Raw genomic sequence first — 22,471 nt, 5'->3', positions numbered from 1 at the left:
GTGAGAAGTTTCGATACACTAACCATGGGCATGAATGTATTAATAATAATTCTGTGCCTTTATGTTTTTGTAACAAAATGTATTTTATCCAGGAAGTGATGATGCCACACACACTGCTCTGCTTAGCAAAATTGGTTGAGTAAATTAGTTGGTTTTTACCAATCAGGCGTCACAAGACCATATGCGATTTCATAGCGATCTCAGGTCGGTGGTCTCTCCCAGAAGCATGATTTTATCTTCCCAAAACCAGTTTTAATGTAGATTTCAGATTTTATTTCTGATAGAACATCCAATTCTACCCAAGTTTCAACCATCTCAATCGAACTGGTTAGGATGCTCAACGAACCCACAATGTTCAACCTAGTATGAAATGGAAACAGCGTCCTTCTCCATAGTAAAGCAAGTTTTGTGTCATGATGGAATGAGGTCAGGCTGATTAAAAATAAACACCTGACATTTCAAGCAAACGCCATTTGCATAAAGGTATTTTGATCTGGGGAGGCAAAAACTGAGCTTTTAGGCAACTGAACCAACTATCAAGCATGGTGGTGGCAGCATCATGAATATTTCACAACCAGGGATTTCTTTGGAAATCGTCAGATTAACCTCAGGAGAGACGATTTGGTGGTCCGTTATCAAGATGACCCCAAACAAACTTTAAAGCTGATATTGGAATAAATAGACCAGCTTGTTGGATGGCTACAAAATGTGAAGGTTTTCAGCAACTCAAAGCACATTTATCCAAACATCGTGGGTGTATATTTACACATTTTAACCTGCATGTATAATCATGACTGTTTGGATTAGAAAAACTCCACAAAAAATAAAAAATAAAATCAAACTTGTGGACCAAATTTGAGTTTTCAAAAAAAGTTGAAGCTAAAATAGTTCAATCACATCATTAGAGGCCCAAAATTAAAATAACATGCATGCTGATGGTGAGTGTACATAAACCTGTGACTGATTCTGATAAAAAAAAACAACAAACAAACAAAAAAAAAAAACAGTTAAAACTCTGCACAGGGCTCAGTAAATGAGAGTGACAGCTGCAGTGTTGGTTTGGATAAGTACCTGCAGCATCCTGTACTATAGGGACGTCATTTTTAACTGGAGACGGAGTGGCAATGATGGGGCTGAAAGCTGGTGTGTTGGTTGGCATGACAACACTCCGAGTGGCTCCCAGAGAGGCGCTGAGCAGAGAGTATGACAGACAGGATGGAGAGAGGAGGTATGGGAGCGAGGGCAGAGGAGGTCGGAGAAGAGCGGGAGGGAGAGACGGGGCCTGGGACTGGAGGCCAGGCTGAGGAGCGGAGGGAGGAAGAGGTGGTGGAGGAGGAGGAGGAGGAGGAGGCGGTGGAGGAGGGGAGGAAGGAGGCGCGTTTTGGGTGGCACTAGTGTCAGCAGGGGTGGTGGGAGCAGAAGAGGTGTTGGGGTAGCCTTGTCCTGGAGAGACAGGTTGACCAGAAGGGGGTGAAGGACAGGCGAGAGGGGAAAAACAAGTACACCAAAACAAGGGGCCACATCACACACACACACATACACACACACACGCACACACACACACACACACACACAGAGGGATGGGAGGTAAAAAAGGAGAAAGATAAAAGATAAGAGAATGATACAAAATGAGGCCCATTCAAAGACAAGTAACCCAAACACCAGCCAAAACAACAATGATGAGAGTCGTGGATCGTAACGGCAACGCGTGTAGGAGCGTGAGAATCGCAGCCAGGCTTAAGATTTAGCACAAACAAGAGGAGGATAAAAAGATACACTTCACATAGTTCAGCAAACTTACAAGTGCTAAAGCTGACGGGATGATGTCAGGCCAGGAGAAAATGTGATAAAGTACACTAAGATCGATAACCGCTGATGTACAGAATGGATGTTTTATGACGATGACAAAGCAAAACGTCAAACGTCTCCTCAACGAATCAGGACAAAAGAACGCTGCGATGTCATCAACCTCAGAAGTAATTATGACTCGCGTCTATTGATTGTAAGCCAAAACTACTGAATCATGACACATATGAGTAACAAATGGCTGAGATTAACGTGAGTGAGGCCGAATGTGCGAGTTAGCTTCTTTGAATTCACCGTCCCCTCACCTGCCGGAGAGCTGTCGTTGCCCACAGGTGTGCTGGTGCAGCTCCGGTCCTGGTTGGAGGACTCGGAGGAGAGGCCCAAGGGGCTGCCTCCTCCTCCGCCTCCTCCTCCCATGTACTCCAGGTAGTCATCGGTGTCATCCATGACGGCGGAGGAGAAGCCGGAGGTGATGCCCGCCTGAGATGCCATGGGCCCGGACATCAAACCAGAAGCGTGTTGCATCTCGTCCGCCCTGTGGCCGAGCGACATCACCTGAGGAAAAACAAACAACATAAAAAGTTATCATAACTGTACAGAAGCATGCGAGACAGGCTTTATGAGTCATAATGCAGCTGGCGAACAACCAAGTATTTCTCAAGACGTTTTATTTTTTTGTTGAAAGAATATGTTCTTGTCTTTTGAAAGCAGCAGAACAAAAAAGAAAAAAAAAATAAACACACCGAACAAGAAAATCTACATGCTTAAATGAGCTTAAGGTACATCCTGTGCTCTGATGGAAAGGTGTGACAGCCCTGTGCATCACTATGTGTGGAAATTTCAGTAAAAAACAGTCATTAAGGGTTTGTCATTGACTGGTATGACTGGAAATGAGAATTTTATCTCGTTTTCTCGCAGAACACCACGTCTTTCCCTGAATCTGACTCATAGAACAGGAAACCCGAAGCAAGTCATGCGCACACACAAACAGAAAAATCTTGATGAAGACTGGGTTTGAACGTCTTCCTCTTGGTAGTGTTTCGTACCTGAGAGGGGACTCTGTCGAAGTTCTTTCCCAGCATCCTTCTCATGTGTTTGCGCGCGTGCGAGGTCATCTGGTGCTTGAGCAAGAAGGAGAACTGGCAACCTTCTCGGATGCAGTGGAAATGGCTGTTGACCTGGTTGTATTTGCAACCTGGAGAAAATAAAGCAGCTTTACTGTTAAAAGGTTCTGTTGAATTGATTGTTGTAAGCAGTTAATAGCTTAGCTGCAAAGCCTGTTACGATTGCTCGTCACTGGAGGATGTTGCTCACGGCTAGTCCGAGACGGGCAAAGAACAAAGCAGACTTTGATGGTACTAAAGCAAGTCCAATCTCAACCAAAAATGAAAATAAATATAAATAAATAAATATATATATATATAAAAACTTTACCAGTACTTCAGTTTCATCCCTGACAATTACTCTAAAGGAAAATGCTTTACATGTGCCGTTCTCATGTTCCATGCAGGATGATCATTTATGACGCACCTCCTCCTTCCACTATTTCCTGTATAATCATCTGCTTCTGTTCAAATAAACGCCCAATGCAAACATGATGACGGTTTAAAGATTTATGACATAGCATTTTCTCTAAGATTTACGTCAGTGTAGTTTTCTTCAGGACAGTAAATGGCATGTCAGGTTGGGTTTAGACCCTAGCAAGATTAGCCATTAGCTTTAGCCAACTAGCCAGATCAATACTCACACTCAAACTCAGAGCTTACCTTTTACAGAAACGCAAACAAACTCTTAATTTGTCTTTGACTAATTATGCCACATGTGAAACAACTGCTAAAGTGTGTTTAATTTGCTTTTTGTTTTGTTCTATATTCATTTAAGAGAGTTAATCTGAAAGGAAGCTTTACATGATCCGTTGTCAATACAGGCTCCACACAAGGAGACCATTGGTGATGCATCACTTCCTATCTCCATTTTCCATGCAAATAATCTTTAACTTTTGCCTAAGTAGCCTCCAACGACAGTTCAAAGGTCATAAAATACCAGTGGCGTAAAATGCTACGATGTTTGTGAGACTGGAGAAATCCTAATACCAAATGAAGTCTGCTTTGGTTCGTTTTGAGCTAGCCATTAGCTTTAGCCTCTGAGACTGAGTAATCTGTATTTAATCTAAAGGAAGATGTCAAGAGAGTTATCTCCAGCAGATATTAAATGATATCTAGCTTGAAAAATTTAAAACTATCCCTTTAAATTCTCTCTTTGCAGATTAATTTGTCTTCGACGCGTAGCGAGGCATCTGAAAGTAAGTAGAGCGCTAAAGGCCACATTACCAACGTGAGGGCGTTCTGATTAGATTAAATGCAAAGAGAAATATTTTTAGTCTTCTTTTTTTTCCCCCCTTTTTTTAATTTCATGATATGGCTCCGACAAAAGAGGGATTGGGTTTCAAAGTGTTTCGGAGTGTACATGTAGGAGGAATATTAGATCAATGGTGTCACACTGAGCAAGTCAAGGCTTCTGTGCACTAAACCTGTGGAGCTCTTTTATTACACTGACATGCTTTATTCAATTAGGAATTTACATAAATAAATTCTCATTTTCTGTGGGCCAATAATGCACACACATCCCTCCAAACCAAAGTAAATATACGATTATTACCATATTAAATTCATTTCTCAAAGTATCTCCGTTGTCGTTTCTCCTTTTGTTCTGAATTGTTTCTGTTGTCTGCTTCACAGTCTTCTGCTCTTTCCTCTTGTTTTAAAACTAGTCTAGCTCTAATTGCTTTATGATTTCAAATTAAATGATTGTTCCGTTTTTGTGCCTGTTAATCAAATACCATTATATAAAAGCAGGCAGAAATAATTGAAAGAGTAACATGCTGGGCAGGTGCTAGCATGTCAGTAACCATGGCACCAGGTTTAAGAGAAAAACATGCCTGTGTCATCAAATAGCTCCTGCGCACACGCGCCGGTTTCAGACACGCAAAGTTGAGCAAATAACAGTAACCCCCGTGACACAGAGGCCCTTTTGTGAGACAGAAACCAGGTAACATCATCAGCGGTGTTCAGTTTAATGTTGCTGCCATGGATACTGGCAACCCATCAATTCTTTATGACTAGAGCGCCGGCGATGGTAATCCTTTCTGCCTTTTTTTTTCTCCCCCGCCAGCCTGAACAATGCAGTTGGCAGATCAGACTGGGGACAAAAAACAGCTGTTTAGGGCCCGGTTTTGTTTGCTTTGTTTGTGAAAAGCTTGTGTAACTGCCTGACAAAAAGAAAAAAAAAAAAAAGAAGAAAAAAGAAAAACAGATCACTTTTAATTCATTTTCTGTGCGATGGCAGCGGCGGCTGAGAGGCAACACAAACAGGCTCAACCAGACAAGCAAGATAATTAACAAACACAAACCTAATTGCTCATTTCTGACGCCGGCAGAAGAAAAGAGGAAAACAACCTGGATGTGATTGCCCTCTTTGACATTATTGCTCATATAGTTGCGCAGGCAAGACTTCCTCTGGGACTCGAGGTCGGCATTGTGAATATGCAAAAATGTGGCGACAAAATCTGCGAAGCGGGCCTTGTTTCGTGCCCTTTTAAACCGCTCTCACAAAGCACGACGCTGTGTTTGCCAACACCGGGCTCTCTCCCTTTGTAAACACAGAATATCCTCTTGCAACAGCCAGTAGAAATCAATGTACATCTCTCTCTCTCTCTGCGCAACTCCTTTTAATCCTCGAATCAAAAGCCGCTCAAAAGTTTTCTTACACATGGAGGATGAGAGGGATGTTCGCTCTTACCCAGCCTCCCACACTCCTCCCTCTTAGTGAAGTACTTGAAGCCGTTGGCGGCGCGGCGCTCTGCCTTCTCGTGCTTCTTGATGTGCCACGGCAGCTTGGTGGTGATGTTGGTGACGAAGAAGCAGCCTGGCCTCAGACAGTGATAGTGGCCCCTCATCCTGAACTCGCAGTGCTGCAGCCGAGACAGAAGAAGAAGAAAAATCAAATCTACCGCTAAGCTTTTTCCACGTAAAACTTCCAGACTTTTCAGGGCAAAAGTTAAATAGAAATCGTTTTAGCTTGTTTTAGAATAGATAAAAGTTCACTGTAAACCCGCACCCCTGCAAAAACCAGATTGAAAAAAGAGAGAAAGAAACAAAGAACAACAAGCAAGAAGGTAAGACACAATATATTGATAAAACATTTAGACTTATCCAGATCAGAAAAACACTGAAATGAAATTTCAAACTTTCCTATAGTTTTCCAAAAACTTGACCGATTGGATTCAACGCACCTATTGTGCAGCATCTTCTATTTTCTGGTTATTTTGAGGTACAATTATTTTTTTTATTTATTTATTTATTTTTAGCTTTAAGCTTGTCAAAAGCTTCCCCCATTCGTGTCTGCACCACCATCTGTTTCTGAGGCCCACATCCCAGAGGACCGGGCCAAATAAGATCTGCTCAGTTCAGGAGATGGGAGGCTAAAAGGAGGCGGATGGGGAGCAGAAGGAGGAGGAGGGGGTCGGCGGGAGGGACTTTCAGTGAGACGGGTGATTTTCGACACATTAATGAATTCATTTAAACGGTTTTCGAAATACTGGCTCATGAGAGCAGGCAGGGGGGATGCCATTTAGGTTTGATTTGCCAAGCATTCCCCTGATTTTTGCCCTATTCCAGACAGCCTTGTTTACTGTGCAAGTGACAATGATTTATTGGGTAATATCAGCTAAATTGGCCTTTTCTGAGGGGAGAATGCGGCAGTCAAAATGACATCATTGACATATAAACAGGCATTACTGGGGTGAGTCGACTGTCTTTCTCAGCGGAGATGGAAGACGGGGAGCAGTGGTTGTGAAAGCCTTGAGTCAAATAAGCTCAAATACTGGTCTAATAGATAGCATACTTCATGCTTAGAAACCTCCAAGAGATGACAGGCAGTGATCCCACTCCTGAGAACCAGCTGCACTCACCTGGTTGGGACAGAGACACTGCAGGGAGTAGTAGGAGAACTGGTCGCGGACGTTGACCAGGTTGTTGTTCGGGTTGATGTGGTCCAGACAGTGGGACTCCGCCTTTCCGGAGGTCTTGCACACATACTTGCAGTTCCCAAACAAGCAGTGGAAGTGGAACTTGTTTGAGTATTTGCAGTCAGTAGCCAAACAGGGATCACTACAGAAAAAAAAGAGGTGTGGTTATGTAGGTTACTGGCTTAAAATCAAATTCTCCAGAGATAACAGGGACACTTCAAGACAAGGAGAAAGTTTATCTCCTCGTCTTGCTCGTTCATTTACGTGGATGCCCAAATCCAGGTAGTTTTGTAACTGTGGCATGCTGACAACAATATCACATTACAAAGCTCCAAGTGGTACAAATGCTTTTGCAAGGTACTGTAGAATACGCTACGTACTTTTCCTGAAATTGCAGAAAACCAGGTTTGACTTGTGGCTTGGCGTTCTCCAGGGAGGTGGTGGCCAGAGGCGAGTTTGCGGGGAGGTTGGGCATTGAGGCCGGCATCTGAGGGATGCTGCCGGTCAGCTGCTTCCAGGCCAGCAGGGATGGAGGAGGAGAGCTGTAGCCACCAGAGGACGTGAGGTTTGCCACGTCCATGGAGGGATTGCTGGCTATAGACACGGGGGCGACGGGTTGCGGCGGAGCTGCTTCGCCGGCTTCTTTGCCGTCGCTGAACGGAGACTCCGGCTTTACTTTCAAGGTGGCTCGAAGGTGGAAGCTGAAAGAGTGGCAGCTTCCGTTTTTTTATACTGATCAACAAAGCAAAGCGCCATATTTTCCAAACAAGAAGCGGAGTGACACTCACTTAGCATGTTTTATGGCCCCGTCCACAGTGCTGAAGAGGGCCCCACAGTCCTCTACCAGGCAGTGAAAGTGCACCTTATGGAGAAAGTCGCACTGTGCCTCACAGAAGTCATCTGTGTCAAACCTTTGTATTGGAGGATAAAAAATAAAAAAAAAGACCTGTAAATGTACTGCTTTCCCAACAAAGACGACAACTCGTTCAGCTTCTCATAACAGTTTCAGTAAAGACTTTCAGTTTTGTCATACAGTAAGCCAAAATAAATTCCTGCAAGATTGGATTCTTTACGCCTTTGGGGGTTTTCCTGGCATATAAATCTTTACGTCATGTACAGTGATATGTGCCCTAAACAGTTTACTGTCATTTTCAAATGTCATTCTGGGATATTAACATACATATTCCGCCTTATGAATTTCAGCTGTTTTTGCTTTTATGTCACATTTCATCAAACCGATTTCAGTACAAGACAAAGATATAAGCAAACAAAAATGTGTTTTTAAACGATGGTTTTACTCATAGGGGAAAACCTATCCGAACCAACTCAGCTTAGTGAAAAAGTACAAAAACAAATCACACCCCCTTGTTAGATTATGAATTAAGTGTGATTAACCACATTTTTACGAAATTTGATTTCAGCTTCCCCAACAACAATAATGACTGAACACTGCCTCATCTTAAGATTCAAGAAAGCACTTAAATACCACATTCATGACAGCAAAAAGTAGACGACAAAAAGCGAAAAAACAACACGTCATATCAGGATCTAAGTAGCTATAAGAACAAATTCAGAAAGTCTGGAAAGATTTATAGAGATATAGAGTTATAGTTAGTCATTTGAAAGTCCAGCGAACCAGACCGAGAAAACATTGAACATAGGTCAACCTTCCCAGCATTAGCAAGCCGACCAAAATTACTCAGAGTAGTCATCAAAATCTTATCCAGGAGGTCGAAAAGGAAACCAACTAAAATAACGAAAGGCACTCCACATTTGCCAGTAAACAACTAAAAACAGCATCATATCCACAGGTACACAACGGGTTATAAAGCTGGACAATGACGCAAAGCTATGAAAGGGTCAACAAAACTAAAATAAAGGTTTTGGAGTGACATAGTCAAAGTCATAAACCCAAATGAGATGCTATAATGTGAGCTAAGTGCTACAGTAAACCCCAGTTGTGACTGAATTGATTCTGTGAAGAAGGGAGGCCCAAACTCCTCTGTAGTGCCGCAAAAGACTCATTTCCAGTTAAGAAAACCAGTTTATTTCAGTTGATGCTATAAAGAGTGGCACAACCAGTTTTTAGGTGTAACAGGCAATTGCGTCTCTCGTAGGGCCAGTCGTGTTTGGATAGCTGCTTTCCTCGTTACAACTGAAATTTTAAAAACTACTTGTATTGACTCCGTTGAGGGTGCGAATGCTTTTTTTTTTCCACAGTGCAGAAAGTGTTTTTTTTTTGTTTGCTTTACCTGCGGAGGTATGTCTTCCAGACCTCAGTGGTGTTTTCTGGCCTCTTCAGCACTCTGTGCAGGTACTGAGCTGCCTCAGAGGTGTCGTGGACCTGGCCTCCCTCCAGCTCGGTTTTCAGGTTCATGGCGTTGAAGAGGGCAGGGTTCACCTGGGACATCTACAGAAACACACAGGGCGAATGAGCTGCCAGCCGCCTCGGTTTGGCAGAGCATCCGCGAGCGCAGCGCTCGCATATGTTAGCGAGAGCGTCAAAACGAGCCGACAAATACACCCGAAATTTGGCAAAGCCAAAGAGAGCAGCCAGGATTACAAACAGGCAGGCTTTTTTTTTTTTTTTTCCTGTTTCTTGCTTGCTTGAGTTAGGGCCAGGCGTATTTGCTAAGTGTTCCCCGGGGGCATCTGTTAACCTTTTCATGTGATGTGGTGGTTCGAATCAAAACCCCAGAAGTCTGACACAACAACAGTGGAGCTGTTAGACAACTCCGACTCCGCTGTTTGTGTTTACTGACTGTAAGCCTGAAGTTAAGCTGTCTGAGAAGAAGATTTAGAAGACGAGTGTTTGAGGAAGGGAAGCATACAGTAAGAGGGAGGAGGTCTTCATCAGTTGTTGAGAGAAGAGGAAGAAAAAAAAAAGTGAGACTAATCTGCCATTACATCATCAATGTGATGGAAACCACCCAGCGCATTTATATCAGTCAGATAAGATTTATAGCAAAAACCGTGTCCATTTTAATCTTCACACAAACATTTAAATTTCCATACGCTCACATTTAGACTTGTTAAAAAATGAGGGCAGCGCCTTCTTGTTTTTTTTTTTTCTTTTACTCCCTTGACTTTTTAATCAAATAATTTATAAACTCTATAAATAAATGCAGAGTGAGGCGGGGAAGTTAAAGTATAAAGGGAGGGGAGAAAAAAAATGGAAGGCAAGTTCAGAACAGCTCATCAAAAAACAAACATCTCTATATATCTGGCATGGCACCGAGCTACTGCTTCATTATATTAATTTGTGAGAGGTGCAGCGAAAATTACAACGTATGAAAAATGGCTGGAAAATTTAAATGATACAAACTCATCTTATTAGCGGTGAAACATTAAAAAACAAACAGGCCCCTCCGTGTCCCGCTAATTTGTCTTGGGATGAAAGGCGTTTGATGGATGGATCTTACCTTATTCATAAGCGAGGATAAAAGAGATGTATTCCCCGGTACAGGGTGTCCATTTGATTCATTACTGAAACAAGGAAAATGAACAATGTTTAGTCAAGATTTGCATGAGAATAGTAAATATTACTATTTATCATAGGAGGTGCGCAAGTATAATGAAGAAGAAAAATGCTGTCTGCCTGAGAAACATGGTGCAGGGTGGAGGGTTATTGATAAACAGGAGTTGATTTATCACTGATCAATCAATTTGATGAAAATGAATTGACTTACATAGAAGGGTTTGAATTGGGGGGGAGAAATAATATTTAAAGTAGAGATAAACAAAGATGCATCTGATTTTTCGGTGATTTTTAGTCACCTTCTCACAAAGGTGAGAAGGTGACAGTTTATAGTACCAACTCCATACTTTCAGGTCTGTGATTCTCTTTTCAAATGATTCTTGAGGAAAAATTGTAACCGACTAAAACTGCTTTCATATATATATATATATATATATATATATACATACACGCACACATATATATATGTGTGTGTGTATTTGTTTGCAGTGTCTGTATACCTGTGGTCTTTCTTGCTCAGGTCCAGGCTGTGCTCCTGTTGGGAATCTTGTGGAGCGCCGGCGCTACCGTCCACAGGCTCCTGCTTCACTTGAACCAGATTAAACTGGCTGGCGGAGCCTGGCTGCCCACTCCCTGAGGAATCAAGCCAAAGACGAGGCAGAGGAGAGAAGAGACAACAAAGTTATTGTTGGTCAGCATTATTACGCTGTGACAAGATCCAATCTGACTTCTGTCCTGGCCCGAGAAGAATACTCCGAGTGATAATTATTGCGAAATTATGTCAGGCCGTCAAGCCTTTTAAACGGTGATTGAGAGGCGGGAGATATGAGGGAAAAAGACTCCTTTTTCTGCAGCACTTGTCACAACTCATTTGCCAGGCTGCCTCTTAACTGGTCATTAAGTGAGATGCTAATGCTGAGGGAAAGTGGCAGTCTCAGATTGGCCACCCGCCCCTCCTCCTCCATATCCACCTCCTCCTCCTCCTCCATTCCCACTTTCTCCGGCTTTCACGTTGGCCTGACAACGGACGGCGGCCAACGCCACCAAGCATACCCACGAGGAACAGGGGCGCCATGTCGGTCAGATTGGAGCTGACAGCCAATCAGATTGGTTCAAATATTGTGACCTCTCTATCACCGTCTCTGCCAAATAGGTATTCAGCGGACAGCGGAGTGGAATTGCAATAAATAAACAGCAGGGGACGACCTGAGGTAGAAACGCTGACAGGAAGGTGAATTCTGGTCCCCCTCCCGATCCCGGGGGACTGAAATATTAATTTGTCCTCAGGCTACACACAGAAAGCCGAGCCTCTGGCTGACAAGAAGTGGAGGTTTGTCTTAAAAAATATATGTGGGAGGTGAGGCACCCCTGGGTTAACCTCTAGGACACTGAAGCTGGAGTGCACCAGCAGCCATTTTCTGGTGTTGAGGAATCAGGGATAGTGACAGGCAAGGTCATGGGCATCCAAGTGTATGCCCTGGTCAGGACCCGCTCCTTTTTAAAAGAAAAAAAGAAAAATGGGATGAGCCCAGCCTATGATGAGGGAACAAAAAAAACAAAAACAAAAAAAAACAAGGAGAGTTTCCTCCTGCTAAAAGATGACCCAGAGACATATCAGACCGAATAGGAGTGGAAAAGCCAGTCTTGGGCCTTGTCAGCTGAAAGCTAGGAGATGGGGAAGTGTCAGTGTCAGTGTCAGTTCAGTTTGACAATGGTTGAGGTTGGAGGGGTTGTAGGGAGCGGTGTGGCTTAGAGGGAAAACAGCAGTCAGACAATAATGCTTCTGGTTTGAGGTCACCAAATGCTTACCAGAGTCCACATCCAGCCCTCCCATCCCTTCGCCTCCCCCTCCCAAACCCTCAACTTGACGAGAGAATGCCCAAAATTAACTAGCCAGACGAATCCTGCCTTGTCATTGACAATTAAATCAACTGGGAGACAAAGCGGGAGCATATTCCATCAAGAAGAGCCACTAACTGCATGATCTCCTTATGATCTACAGGCTCTGTAAAATAATACTTCAATAAATCAGATGATAAGTTGACTTTTAAATAGAGAGAGAGAAACAGACTTGGATGCACTTCATGAAATCATTATTATTATTATTATTATTATTTTTCTTCTATTCACTTCCCAAGGAGGGAGAACAAATGAGTTTGACTCAAAGCAGCTTCTTTCTGGAAATTATCCAGGAATAATGTACACCATGTAATTACTCCGGATAAGATACAGAGCTTGTGAAAGATCATTTGTACTGTGCGTCTAATTAGTAAACCCTTCAGATGCTCGAATCACTGGGAAAAAAAAAAACAAAAAAAAAAACACTTAGGGGTAAATTAGAGTGGAACATTAATTAAAAAAAGAAGAAGAAATACTGAATGCAGAAACAGGAAAAGAGGCTCAATTTACCGCAAAAAAGAGGCAAAGTTTCACAGCCAGATGAGAAAATAAACGCTGTGAAAAATAGCCTCGACGCAATGACTTCTCTCACACCTTTTTGACAGAGAAGCACAAACCACTTCCTCCTCATTTTAGCCCCAAATGTCCTGTTCACACATTTTCTGAAGCAAATATGAGAAACAAAACCACAGCTACCCCTCCATTCTGCGACGCACCAACTTTTTTTTTTTTTACAAAAAAATGTTTGTGATTGAGAATGTGGTGGTGGTGTGTGTGCGTGTGTGTAGGGTGGAGTTTGGAGGAGGGGGTATTTGAAAGAACAGATCTGAGCTGTAGCGGTGTGTCTGAAATGAGAAGGGACCATCTGTGGAGGCCCTACCCTCAGCAGGTGCCTCCCACCCCCCAGCAGAGTTTGCTGCTACCTGCTGGAAGCCCAAAAGGTGGAGCTGAGCCTGACAGGCTGGGCTCAGCTCAGAGCAGCTGCCCCTGGCTCTCTCTCTCTCTCTCTCTTTCTCTCTCTCTCTCTGGGCCCGTCCTGCTCTGGGAACACCAGCAGGAATTATAATCCTTCCCCACTTCCACCAACATCCGGAGCGACCCCCCGTTTAAAATCCGCCCCCCACCTGCTTCAGACCGAGAACCCGCTCTAAATGAATGCGGCGCCACGCTCCGCAGTGCATTATCAGAATTAAACGCTTTATTTTCATTTTCGAAAGGGGCTTTGTTTTGGAGCAATATGATAAACACAGACAAGCCAATTACCTCCAAAACTTATTTGAATTATGCTAAGAAGACTCTGACATGTTTTCGTCAAAACCGGAGGTTTCTAGAAATTCAGAAAGTCTTTGTTGATGAGCGTCTTCCTTGTATCGGAGCCTGTTTCCTCGCTCTGCTGCCTTGAGTCATTTCTACCTCAGTGATTTCACTTCTTTTTTTTTTATCAGTTTGCGCATGAAAATCTTTTTTTTTTTTTTTTTCTGGCAATTTTTCAACTTAATTTCATTCCACCTCCATTTGCTTGGAACGAGCGCAGACAGAGATAAGAGGCCAATGATGAGGAAACATGTTCAACACAAGCCCCATGAGCCCCCCACTCTGAATATCATAAGAGACTTTTACAGGCTCTACTCTCCCCCTGTCAGCGCATTTATCTCCAAATGGATTGTGGGTATCTAACAAGCGATCAACACAATAACAGAGCCAGAGCAGAGCACCGTGCCTCTGGTTTGTCCCTTTAAGCCTGAAAGCACAGACTCTCCTGGCTTTTCCCTCTGTTTTGGGGATGGTTATAGAGTTGACCTCTGAGTGCACTCTGACTGCTCTGTCCACACTCAGGAAGGAGATGCTTTTGTCACCAAGTACAAAAGCAGAAATGCACAACGGTAATCTGTTAGCACTGATGTATAAGCCAACACACAGTGCTTGACCTTTGACTTGTGTGATTTCTGAGAAATTTCCCCTTCTTTAGGGTAATTTTATGACCAGTAATGGTTCATCTAAGCCTTATCTCAATAAGCTAGAATATTTCTAATGATAAAATAGATTTTTAAAGCATTACTTTCAAAAACTGTCAAAGAATGTTCACTTTCTCAGAAACCAACATGGAAGGGTTTCCAATCAGGAAATGTGAGGTTGTGGCTGACACAATCAATTGGCATTACAGTTGTCCAGGAGATACCCTTTACAAGGAGGATGGACCACAACCAATCACTGATGAAGAAGATGGCTGTTCAAAGAGCGCTGAATCCAAGCATATGTATGGGAAGCTTGGTGGAAGGAAAAAGTGTAGCTAAAGAAAAGACGCACAGGCACCAGGGACAACCAGAGGCTTGTAAAGAAAACCCAATTTAAGCGTTTTTGGGAAATTCACAAGCTGGAGTAGGTGGTTCAAGACATGCAGGATCCTGGTAGTTCTATCTGAACTACCAGAAGATTTTAGAGCAATTCGTTCAAAGACTTCAAGCAATGTGGATTGTGCGACTCTTCATTTCTTATAGACTTTGGGACCTTGATTTAAGAATGAAAATACAAGTTTGCTTCTTATCAGATCTGAAAAACAGTACAGAAACCACTGAGCAACAGTCTGCAGACTGTAGCTATCCCTGTGGTTAGTGCACCTTTTAAACCAAACTTTCTTCTTTCACTCAGTTTTCCATTAACTTGCTTGCAGCATTCTGAAAAGCAAGCTTCTTTAGCAGCATCCTTCTAACATTTTTTGACTTTTTTAACTTTAACTTAAAACACTCAAAATGAAAAGATATAGATGTCTAAAATATACCCCCCTAAAAATCTATGAGATTCGCTGTTTTACTAAAGTAAATTGACATTTGGATCATATTCTGATCTACTGTAAGGCAGTTGTCAGTTTAAAGCGACCTACCTGTGTCTGTGTTGTTTAACGGTTTCAAGGCAGCCGCCGCCAATCTGGCCATCATGGGTGATATCAGACCCTTGCTTGCAGAGATCTTCTCCATAATGGAAGAGCTGGCAAAGGACGTTGGAGTGGGTGCCATGGCTGCATCCCCCCCCATGGAGGAGCCGCCCTGGGTCAGAGAGTCGGTCGGCATGGAGTGGGCTCCAGAAGACGTGGCCGTTATCAGGCCGGCGGCCGTCGGGGGAGGCTGTAGAGGCAGCCTCGGCAGAAGCGGGAAGAATGGGTTGGAGGAGGCCAGGGCGCTGTTTGAAAGCGCGAGCGCTACCGGCATGTTGCTGGGCAGATTCTGAGTCAGCAGGGTCGACATGCGCTGGCCAGCGCCGGGCAGCGACTGGGTGGGCTTGAGGTTGTGGCCCGACATCGAGGAGGCGGTGGCGGTGGTGGGCGTGCTCAACAAGTGCGGCGCGGTGGCAGACTGTTGGGTGGTGGGCGAGGCACTCAGGCTGGAGTTCTTGCTGCTGATGGCCGAGAAGTCCATCAGGTCGTCGTTGCTGGACTCTTCCGGCTCGTCCTTTGGGGCCAGGAAGGTGGAGGAGAGGCCCATGACGCCGGAGGAGCGGATGTGCCGCCTCTCGTGCTTGCGCTTGTGGGAGGTCATCTGGCTGGTGGAGGTGAAGGTGAAGCCGCAGCCGGAGCGGATGCAGTGGAAGTGGTTGGTTGCTTTGCTGTACACGCAGCCCTCGTACTTGCATTCCTCGTACTTGTAGAACTTCTTGAAGCCGTCCTTGGCGTACGCGTCGTCCTTGATGTGGTAGCTCTTGTGCTTCTCGATGTCGCACTTGTTCTTGAAAGTGAACGTGCATCCCTGACGCCTGTGCAAATAATTAATGGGAATGTGTTACATAACCGCCTAAAAAGGAATTGAAAATGTCCCTGTTCCTGTTAAAGCAGCTAGCTTCAATGCATTTGGTTGGGATTTCACTTTGGTTCGCTACCAATAAGTGTCAGAAAAGTGCAGGATGTCATAAGTAAAATCCAGTGCAACCAGTTGAACTTTTTCTATGAGCAAATCAGCCTGAACCCTCCATTTCCACACAATAACACGGTGGTGGCAGCATCATGGTGTGGGAATGCTTATGTTCAAGTAACACATTTCTTACTGAGATTAATTAATTGCCATATAACTCCTTAAATGTTCGGCTATAGTTTCTGCATTGTTTAAGAGCTTGATGCTATTTTACCAGATTTAAATTAAACCTTTTAGCCTAAATGCAAAATATTCAACCTCAACATCAAACATCAAATATTCAACATCAAACATGGTGTAGCATCAGATGGTTTTCACCAGCATTTCTATTGCCAGTATGACTAAATACTCTTAAAAAACAAAAGTTTGATGTTTAAAGATTAAGAATATTTAAATATCACTCACTCTAAAAAACTCATGCCATGATGGCATGGTTTGATTTTTTTGTATTAGTGTTCTGAAATAAAATTTGAGGATTTCACAACTTTATTTATATGACCAGGTGATGTATATTAAATCCAAGTTATTCTTACATCTCACAGATACAGATCTAAAGATGTTCTTTCTTTCATTCAACCAAGAAGTTTGTTTCTAAAAGGAAATAAGACAGGCATTGCTCAAGATAATAAAATGATATACAAGAAGCTTAGTATAAATCAGTGATTATTTTTATTATTCTTTTAAAAATGGGAAGCTGAAAATTATTTATGCCCTTCTTAATATTCAGCGTAAAAGTCTTTATTAGACTTAGAGCAATCAAACCCTTCTTATAAATGAAGAGCAGCTTTTTGTGGCTCTCCGCTGCTGTTTAGACCATTTCTCGTTGGTGATGAGCTCCTACTCGTTGAGTTTGTCAGGCCTCCTTGCCATCACCCTAATCTTTTTTGTTTTTTGTTCCTTCCCCAATTTTTAGTTTGGGGCCGCGGCTGGATATATGACTTCCAGTTAAAAGAAACGCAGCTCGTGAAACTAAAAGCTACCTTCAGACCTAAATCTGCCAGAATGCATTTGACCTTTTCTGTTTAGCGTTTAAACGCTTCGTGCTCGCATCGTTGACCACGTGCATCACCTGCAGTGGAAGTGCGTGGTCTTCTGGCCGTAGAACTGGCAGCCGACGGTGCCGCAGTCCTCGGTGGCGCGGAACCTCTGGAAGCCGTCGTTGATCAGCTGGGCGTTCTTCTTGTGGAAGTTTTCATGGGTCATGACATCTGAGGTGCTGGTGTACACCTTGCTGCACCCCACCTACAGAGGAGAGAGAGAGAGAGACAGAGAGAGAGAGAGAGAGAGAGAGAAAGGAAGGTGATGGAAAACGAGATCTGGGCCGACAGCGCGCATCAGAGTTTCGGTTTGCGAGGAAAGGTCTGAAGAAGAGAAAAAAAACAGGTAGCTTCTTGAAGTGCGGTACTTTAAAGATATCTGATATACAGTACGGGGTACAGAAGAGGTAGCGCACTGTGGTTAAGAAAACGCTAGTGGCCTAGAAATGAGTGGAAGAGGGCTGTTTTCTCACATTCAACTTTTAATTTGTGGTGATGCACATGTGAGCGTCACCGGTTTCAGATTAACCCTTTGAATGGGAAACAATCTTTGTCATCTTTGTAACAATTGGAAAGAAAAAGGTAGTAACTGAAAGAGTTGGTGGTCACCGCAGGCTTGTGAAACTACAGTACCTTCCTGGCAGAAGCTGCCTTTTAGAAAATGAAATTCAGATTTGGAACGTGATGGTGGAGATGCTACGAGCTTACAGTAACACTGAGAGAAAAAAAAGAAAAAAAGAAAAAGGTTTAGAGAGGTAGTGGGGCGAGGAGGAGGAGGTGGGGGGGTGCAGAAGGAAACCACAGGAGTAAGATGACTGTCTTGATCTTTAGTTTAAAAATATTCTGGAAACAAACGACTCCTTACAGGCAACAAAGAGGGAAAAAACGAGGTAATGTTTGAATTTAAAAGGAACGATTGTATATCATCAGTGGCAACTTCTCCATATCGAGTCAAACAATGAAAAAAACGCCACTCTGCTTCTTTCTTCTTTTTCCCCTCCCCGCCTCTTAAATCAGAGCAGCCGATGCCAACATCTGCAGGTTCTCAGCGACTGTTAAAACAACGGCTGAAATATCCTAATAACAATTACGCCGTCGGAGAGGTATAAAAAGAAAAAAAAAGTATATATATATGTGTAGAGCCATCCTGGGCTGCCCTGCTGCAGTGACACTTTGAAAATAAGCAGATGAAACAAAAATTAAACAAATCCAGAAGGAGGGGAATAATCCTCAACAGGCCGCTTGGTACTAAAAGATGAAAAATGTGTAGTTTATATAAACACCTTAGGGAAATTTTATCCATGCCAATTAAGGAGTGAGAGAGTGAGGAGAACAGAAACACGCCGAAGCTTCACATCTATTCACTTGCTCTAATTTCTTCGTTTTGATTTGGTTTCTGGATTTTTTCTTTTCTTTTTTTCCCAGGCTACTGTTCAAAGACAGAACTGTAAATCCATGAGTCAGAGCCAACAGAATCTGACTCATTTTCATTGCATTTACTCAAATATATAATATATCAATATTTTTTGGTTTGTGTGTGTGCGTGTGTGTGTGTGTGTGCATTTCTACTCTGGGGAAGCTTTATCTCTTATGAAACTGTAGAGTCTTTCTTTTACTGTAAATATTTTACAATTAAGGTTTTCGTGCATTTTAATATAATTTTTTTAATCATTTACGATCTATGTGATCTACAAAAAATATTTATTCTACTGCATAGATGAAGCAAGTTAAATATAACTGTCTAAGCTGGTGATTTTTGGCTTTCCACAACAATACACCGACAGTATATAGTCACCTCCATACGGGATATCGACTGTTTCCAAGCCAAATTTCGGTAATTGACACTACTCTTTGTCAAAAAGCTGGTGGTAGATACTCAGTTAAAGCGCTTAGATCTTAATTCCCTTAGAAAAAAAAACACACTGACGGATGAATGGCTGAGAAAAAGTTGATGGAAGAAGCAATGAAAGCCTAACCACAGCGCCTTGCAACATAATAATACCCTTTGACCTTTTTCACACTTTCTCACGCTGCAGCCACAAACGTTCATCTATTTTATTCACTTTTGATGTGACAGACTGTCGCAAAGTAGTGCATAATTGTGGAGTAGAAGGAAAATTATTTATTTTTGCATATAAAAATCTGAAAAGTATAAAGCCACCAACTCCCCTAAAACAACCCAGTCCAACCATTTGTTTTCAGAAATCATATAGGAAATATTATCTCAGTATAATAAAATCAACCGTAATTCACTGTCTTGCACCTTGATATTTTAATCAAGCCGCAAAGAGTCACATGGTAACTCTAGAGGAGCTACAAAGACGCACAGCTCAGGTCGGACGAACTGTCAACAGGAAATTTATTACAAACGTCCTCCATAAATCTTTTAATGCGCTTGGGTCAAATGTAACTTGTTGCTCTGCATGCAAAACTCTATTTGTGGTGGTGCAGCTAAACAGAGCATCGTCCTCGAAGGAAACCCGTTAGAAGCTGCAAGGGGCGTAAGACGAGGGGGTGGGCAGAAGTCTGTGACCCCAAACACAGAGCCGGAGGCCCTGCAGTGAAATCACGTACATCCAAACAGATTTATTTATTCTACATGTACATAGCTGGTAGAGAATTCAAAAGACTCTCTGCTGTAATCAGGAAGTAAAATGTGTAAAAAAAAAAAAAAAAAAATTGGGAAAACCTACAAGGGGTTTTCCCAATTTGTAAATGTGCACTTTAAATAACCTACTATAAAGCAGACTTTTTAAAACTGAAAATTGGGTTTAATAAATGTTAAACATTTCAATCCTAATCTGCTTGTTGCAGATTAACCTGACATTAATTGCATATTTTGGATTTTTTTGCAGCAGCGAGTTATTTGCATGTTATTCATGCTGAAGCACGTTGAACCAAGGTTGCGGGATGTTGTTTATTATTATTATTTTTTTTAGTGCACATCTGTGTACGTTGTGTGCTTTAAGTCATGCCGACCCTACATGTTTGTGGCCGTGTGTGTAGGTGGGCGAGGGGGAGCTGCAGTGTACCTGCATGCAGTGGTAATGGGTGCTTTTTCCGTTGAGGTGGCAGCCATGGTAGTAGACGCTGCAGTCGTCCAGGGGGCTGAAGCGCATGAAGCCATGCTGCAGGGAGTTGTCCCGCTTCTTGTGCATGTTGTAGTGCCTGATTACATCCTGCTTACTGGTAAACCTCTGCAAAAGGGTAAGGGAAAAGGGAGGGGAGGGGGACGAGGAGAAGGAGGAGGAGGAGGGATAAACAGCAACAGGTTGGCATTTATTTAAACCGGTCACAGAATCAGCAACAAGTCACTTTAGCTCTGTGAAGGCAGCAGCTGCAGCATGCAGAAGCCAGTTGGCAGCCGGGGCGGGATGTGCACGCTGTTAGGGAAGAGGATCAGGATTTCTTTAAAGATGACAGTCTCTGTGCTTATTGATTTACTCTGCAAAATGAGCCCTGAAGGCTCTTGGAAAGCACCAAATATTCTCTCCAACAAAGCCTTTCTCTCTCCGTTTTTCTTTTCTTTTTTTTCTGTCGTCTAACAAAATGCATTTTTATTTACAAATTAAGATGAATCAATTGACATGCAAGATCACAGTTCTTGTGTTGTTTGTTTGTTTTTTTTTTTTCTTGTGATTTTTTTTTTTGCACTGGAGGAAATTATGTTCCATGCAGACGGTGTTTCAGACGTTCACAGGGGAGAAACAGCAGACAACAGAAACAAACAAACAAGTGAACCAAAAAGAAAAAAAAAACATTTTCCCTTTTAATTCACTGAGATATGATTCCGTTTTTAATTAAAGCACCACGCTTGCCTTTTTCTTTTTCTTTTTTTTTCTCTCTTTTGGTTGGTGCAGGTTTCAGCTGTAATGATGAATGAATATGCTTAGGGACCTGCCCTCTAAAATTACAAATATATAAATAAAAATGTTTCCCACATCCAGGAGTCAGGAAGGGGGAAACAGAAGGGGGGGAAAAAAGAATCACTCCGCAGAGACCTGCAGGAACCAAATCTGCTGTAATTGGGTTTAAGCTGATGCTAAAGAAACTGTAACAGGAGAAGCTTAAATCAATGAGACAATTCTGTCTTTAATCCATATCTATCTGCAGTTGAGGGGGGGAAAAAACAACAGAACAGAACTATACTAAAAAGAAACTAATTGCTGCACAAAGTAGGGTAATTGCTTTGTGTCATGTGTTCCTCTTAAAAACCTAAGATCTCACACAGCTGTTCGTTTATCACACTTGGACTGTTTCCCACTGTATGTTTCTGAGATGTCTGACTCCGTCGCAGTGCACACTTCATTAGGAGTTTTAATCTAACTGATGAACGCTCCGTCACTTCTTTAATTCCACCACCACCCTTTTTTTTTTTTTTTGGCTCAAAAATCCTGATTTCGTGTACTGTGCGTGCGCTTTTTTTTTTTTCATTTTCCCCTGCCGTGCGATGACGGCTGATGACCGGAAGACGAGTTGAGCCGCGGTCAGGGTACATTCGATCCGTCAAGCCGTCCAAAATAGGCCATAGAGAGAGCTGACTGGGAAAAAGATCTCATTTTCAGTGGAGTGGCGATGAAGGTTGGGAGCCACTTGCTACATTTATTTTAGGATTCCCACCAGTGTGGCAAGATGCACACTCTCGCTCATGTACAAGCCCATGAAAGGAGAATGTTAGGACTCAGCCAATCGCCCGCAGGCTGGCAGTGGGGTAATATTCCAGGAGTGTGTGTCATGTAACATTTCATGAGTTATCGCTCTGAAAAAAAAAAAAGGGGGGGGGTCTGCTCATCATGCCGTGCCTGTCCCTTTTCTTTTTCTCTATTTTTTTTTCCTGTGTATTGACATCCAGAGAGCTGGCTTCCAGAGCATATCTATGTTTCCACACAGCACAAAAATAACAGAGAAATGCAGAGCTGACCGTGGAAATTGCCGTGATAACCTGAACTAACTCTCTAAATAACGACATGAGATGATTTTCTTTTGTGTTCTCCAAGAATGTGTCTCGTCAGGCTGCTGAGGGGGGATAAAAATTCATGCAGAAAATGAAAGCTTAGCCCTGTGATGCTCATCGCAACATAAACAATATTTATCCGAGGGTAATCTCCTTAGATCGGGAGCAGACAGAAGATTACAACTAAAGATGGCTTCATTTAGAAACAAAATTAGGGGAAAAAAAGAGAACTCAATACTTGGTTCCCTCTCTCTCACTGGCCATATGCTGCAGCATAAACAAGGTCTGTTTTATGATCTGCTTTATGTTTTTTTCCCATCCTGTGCATGTACATGACATGCTGTTGAACCAGGAAAAGATTAGAAATGT

The 22,471-nt window shown here is 42.7% G+C and overlaps 1 protein-coding gene across 6 annotated transcripts in view; it reads right to left on the bottom strand.

Annotated features, from left to right (window-relative positions):
* The window catches only part of casz1 (castor zinc finger 1), a 96,958-nt gene that overhangs the window by 5,256 nt on the left and 69,231 nt on the right, over positions 1-22,471 (bottom strand). For 4 of the 6 annotated variants that reach the window (XM_016672166.1, XM_016672165.1, XM_016672163.1 and 1 more), the window contains 13 exons: positions 20,181-20,345; positions 17,181-17,353; positions 15,091-15,956; positions 10,811-10,943; positions 10,255-10,318; positions 9,085-9,242; positions 7,621-7,743; positions 7,213-7,533; positions 6,776-6,974; positions 5,605-5,776; positions 2,853-3,001; positions 2,112-2,361; positions 1,072-1,443 (listed from right to left, as the gene is read on the bottom strand). In XM_016672166.1, the coding sequence (XP_016527652.1) occupies positions 1,072-1,443; positions 2,112-2,361; positions 2,853-3,001; positions 5,605-5,776; positions 6,776-6,974; positions 7,213-7,533; positions 7,621-7,743; positions 9,085-9,242; positions 10,255-10,318; positions 10,811-10,943; positions 15,091-15,956; positions 17,181-17,353; positions 20,181-20,345 (3,145 nt within the window). The remainder of the gene's footprint in view (positions 1-1,071; positions 1,444-2,111; positions 2,362-2,852; positions 3,002-5,604; positions 5,777-6,775; positions 6,975-7,212; positions 7,534-7,620; positions 7,744-9,084; positions 9,243-10,254; positions 10,319-10,810; positions 10,944-15,090; positions 15,957-17,180; positions 17,354-20,180; positions 20,346-22,471) is intronic. The other 2 variants (XM_007553311.2, XM_007553312.2) reach the window with 1 other exon arrangement.

This window comes from Poecilia formosa, unplaced genomic scaffold, assembly GCF_000485575.1.
Source record: "Poecilia formosa unplaced genomic scaffold, Poecilia_formosa-5.1.2 Scaffold56, whole genome shotgun sequence".
Lineage (NCBI taxonomy): Eukaryota > Metazoa > Chordata > Actinopteri > Cyprinodontiformes > Poeciliidae > Poecilia > Poecilia formosa.
Note: the sequence above shows the minus strand (reverse complement) of the source record. Positions and strands in the feature narration are given on the sequence as shown.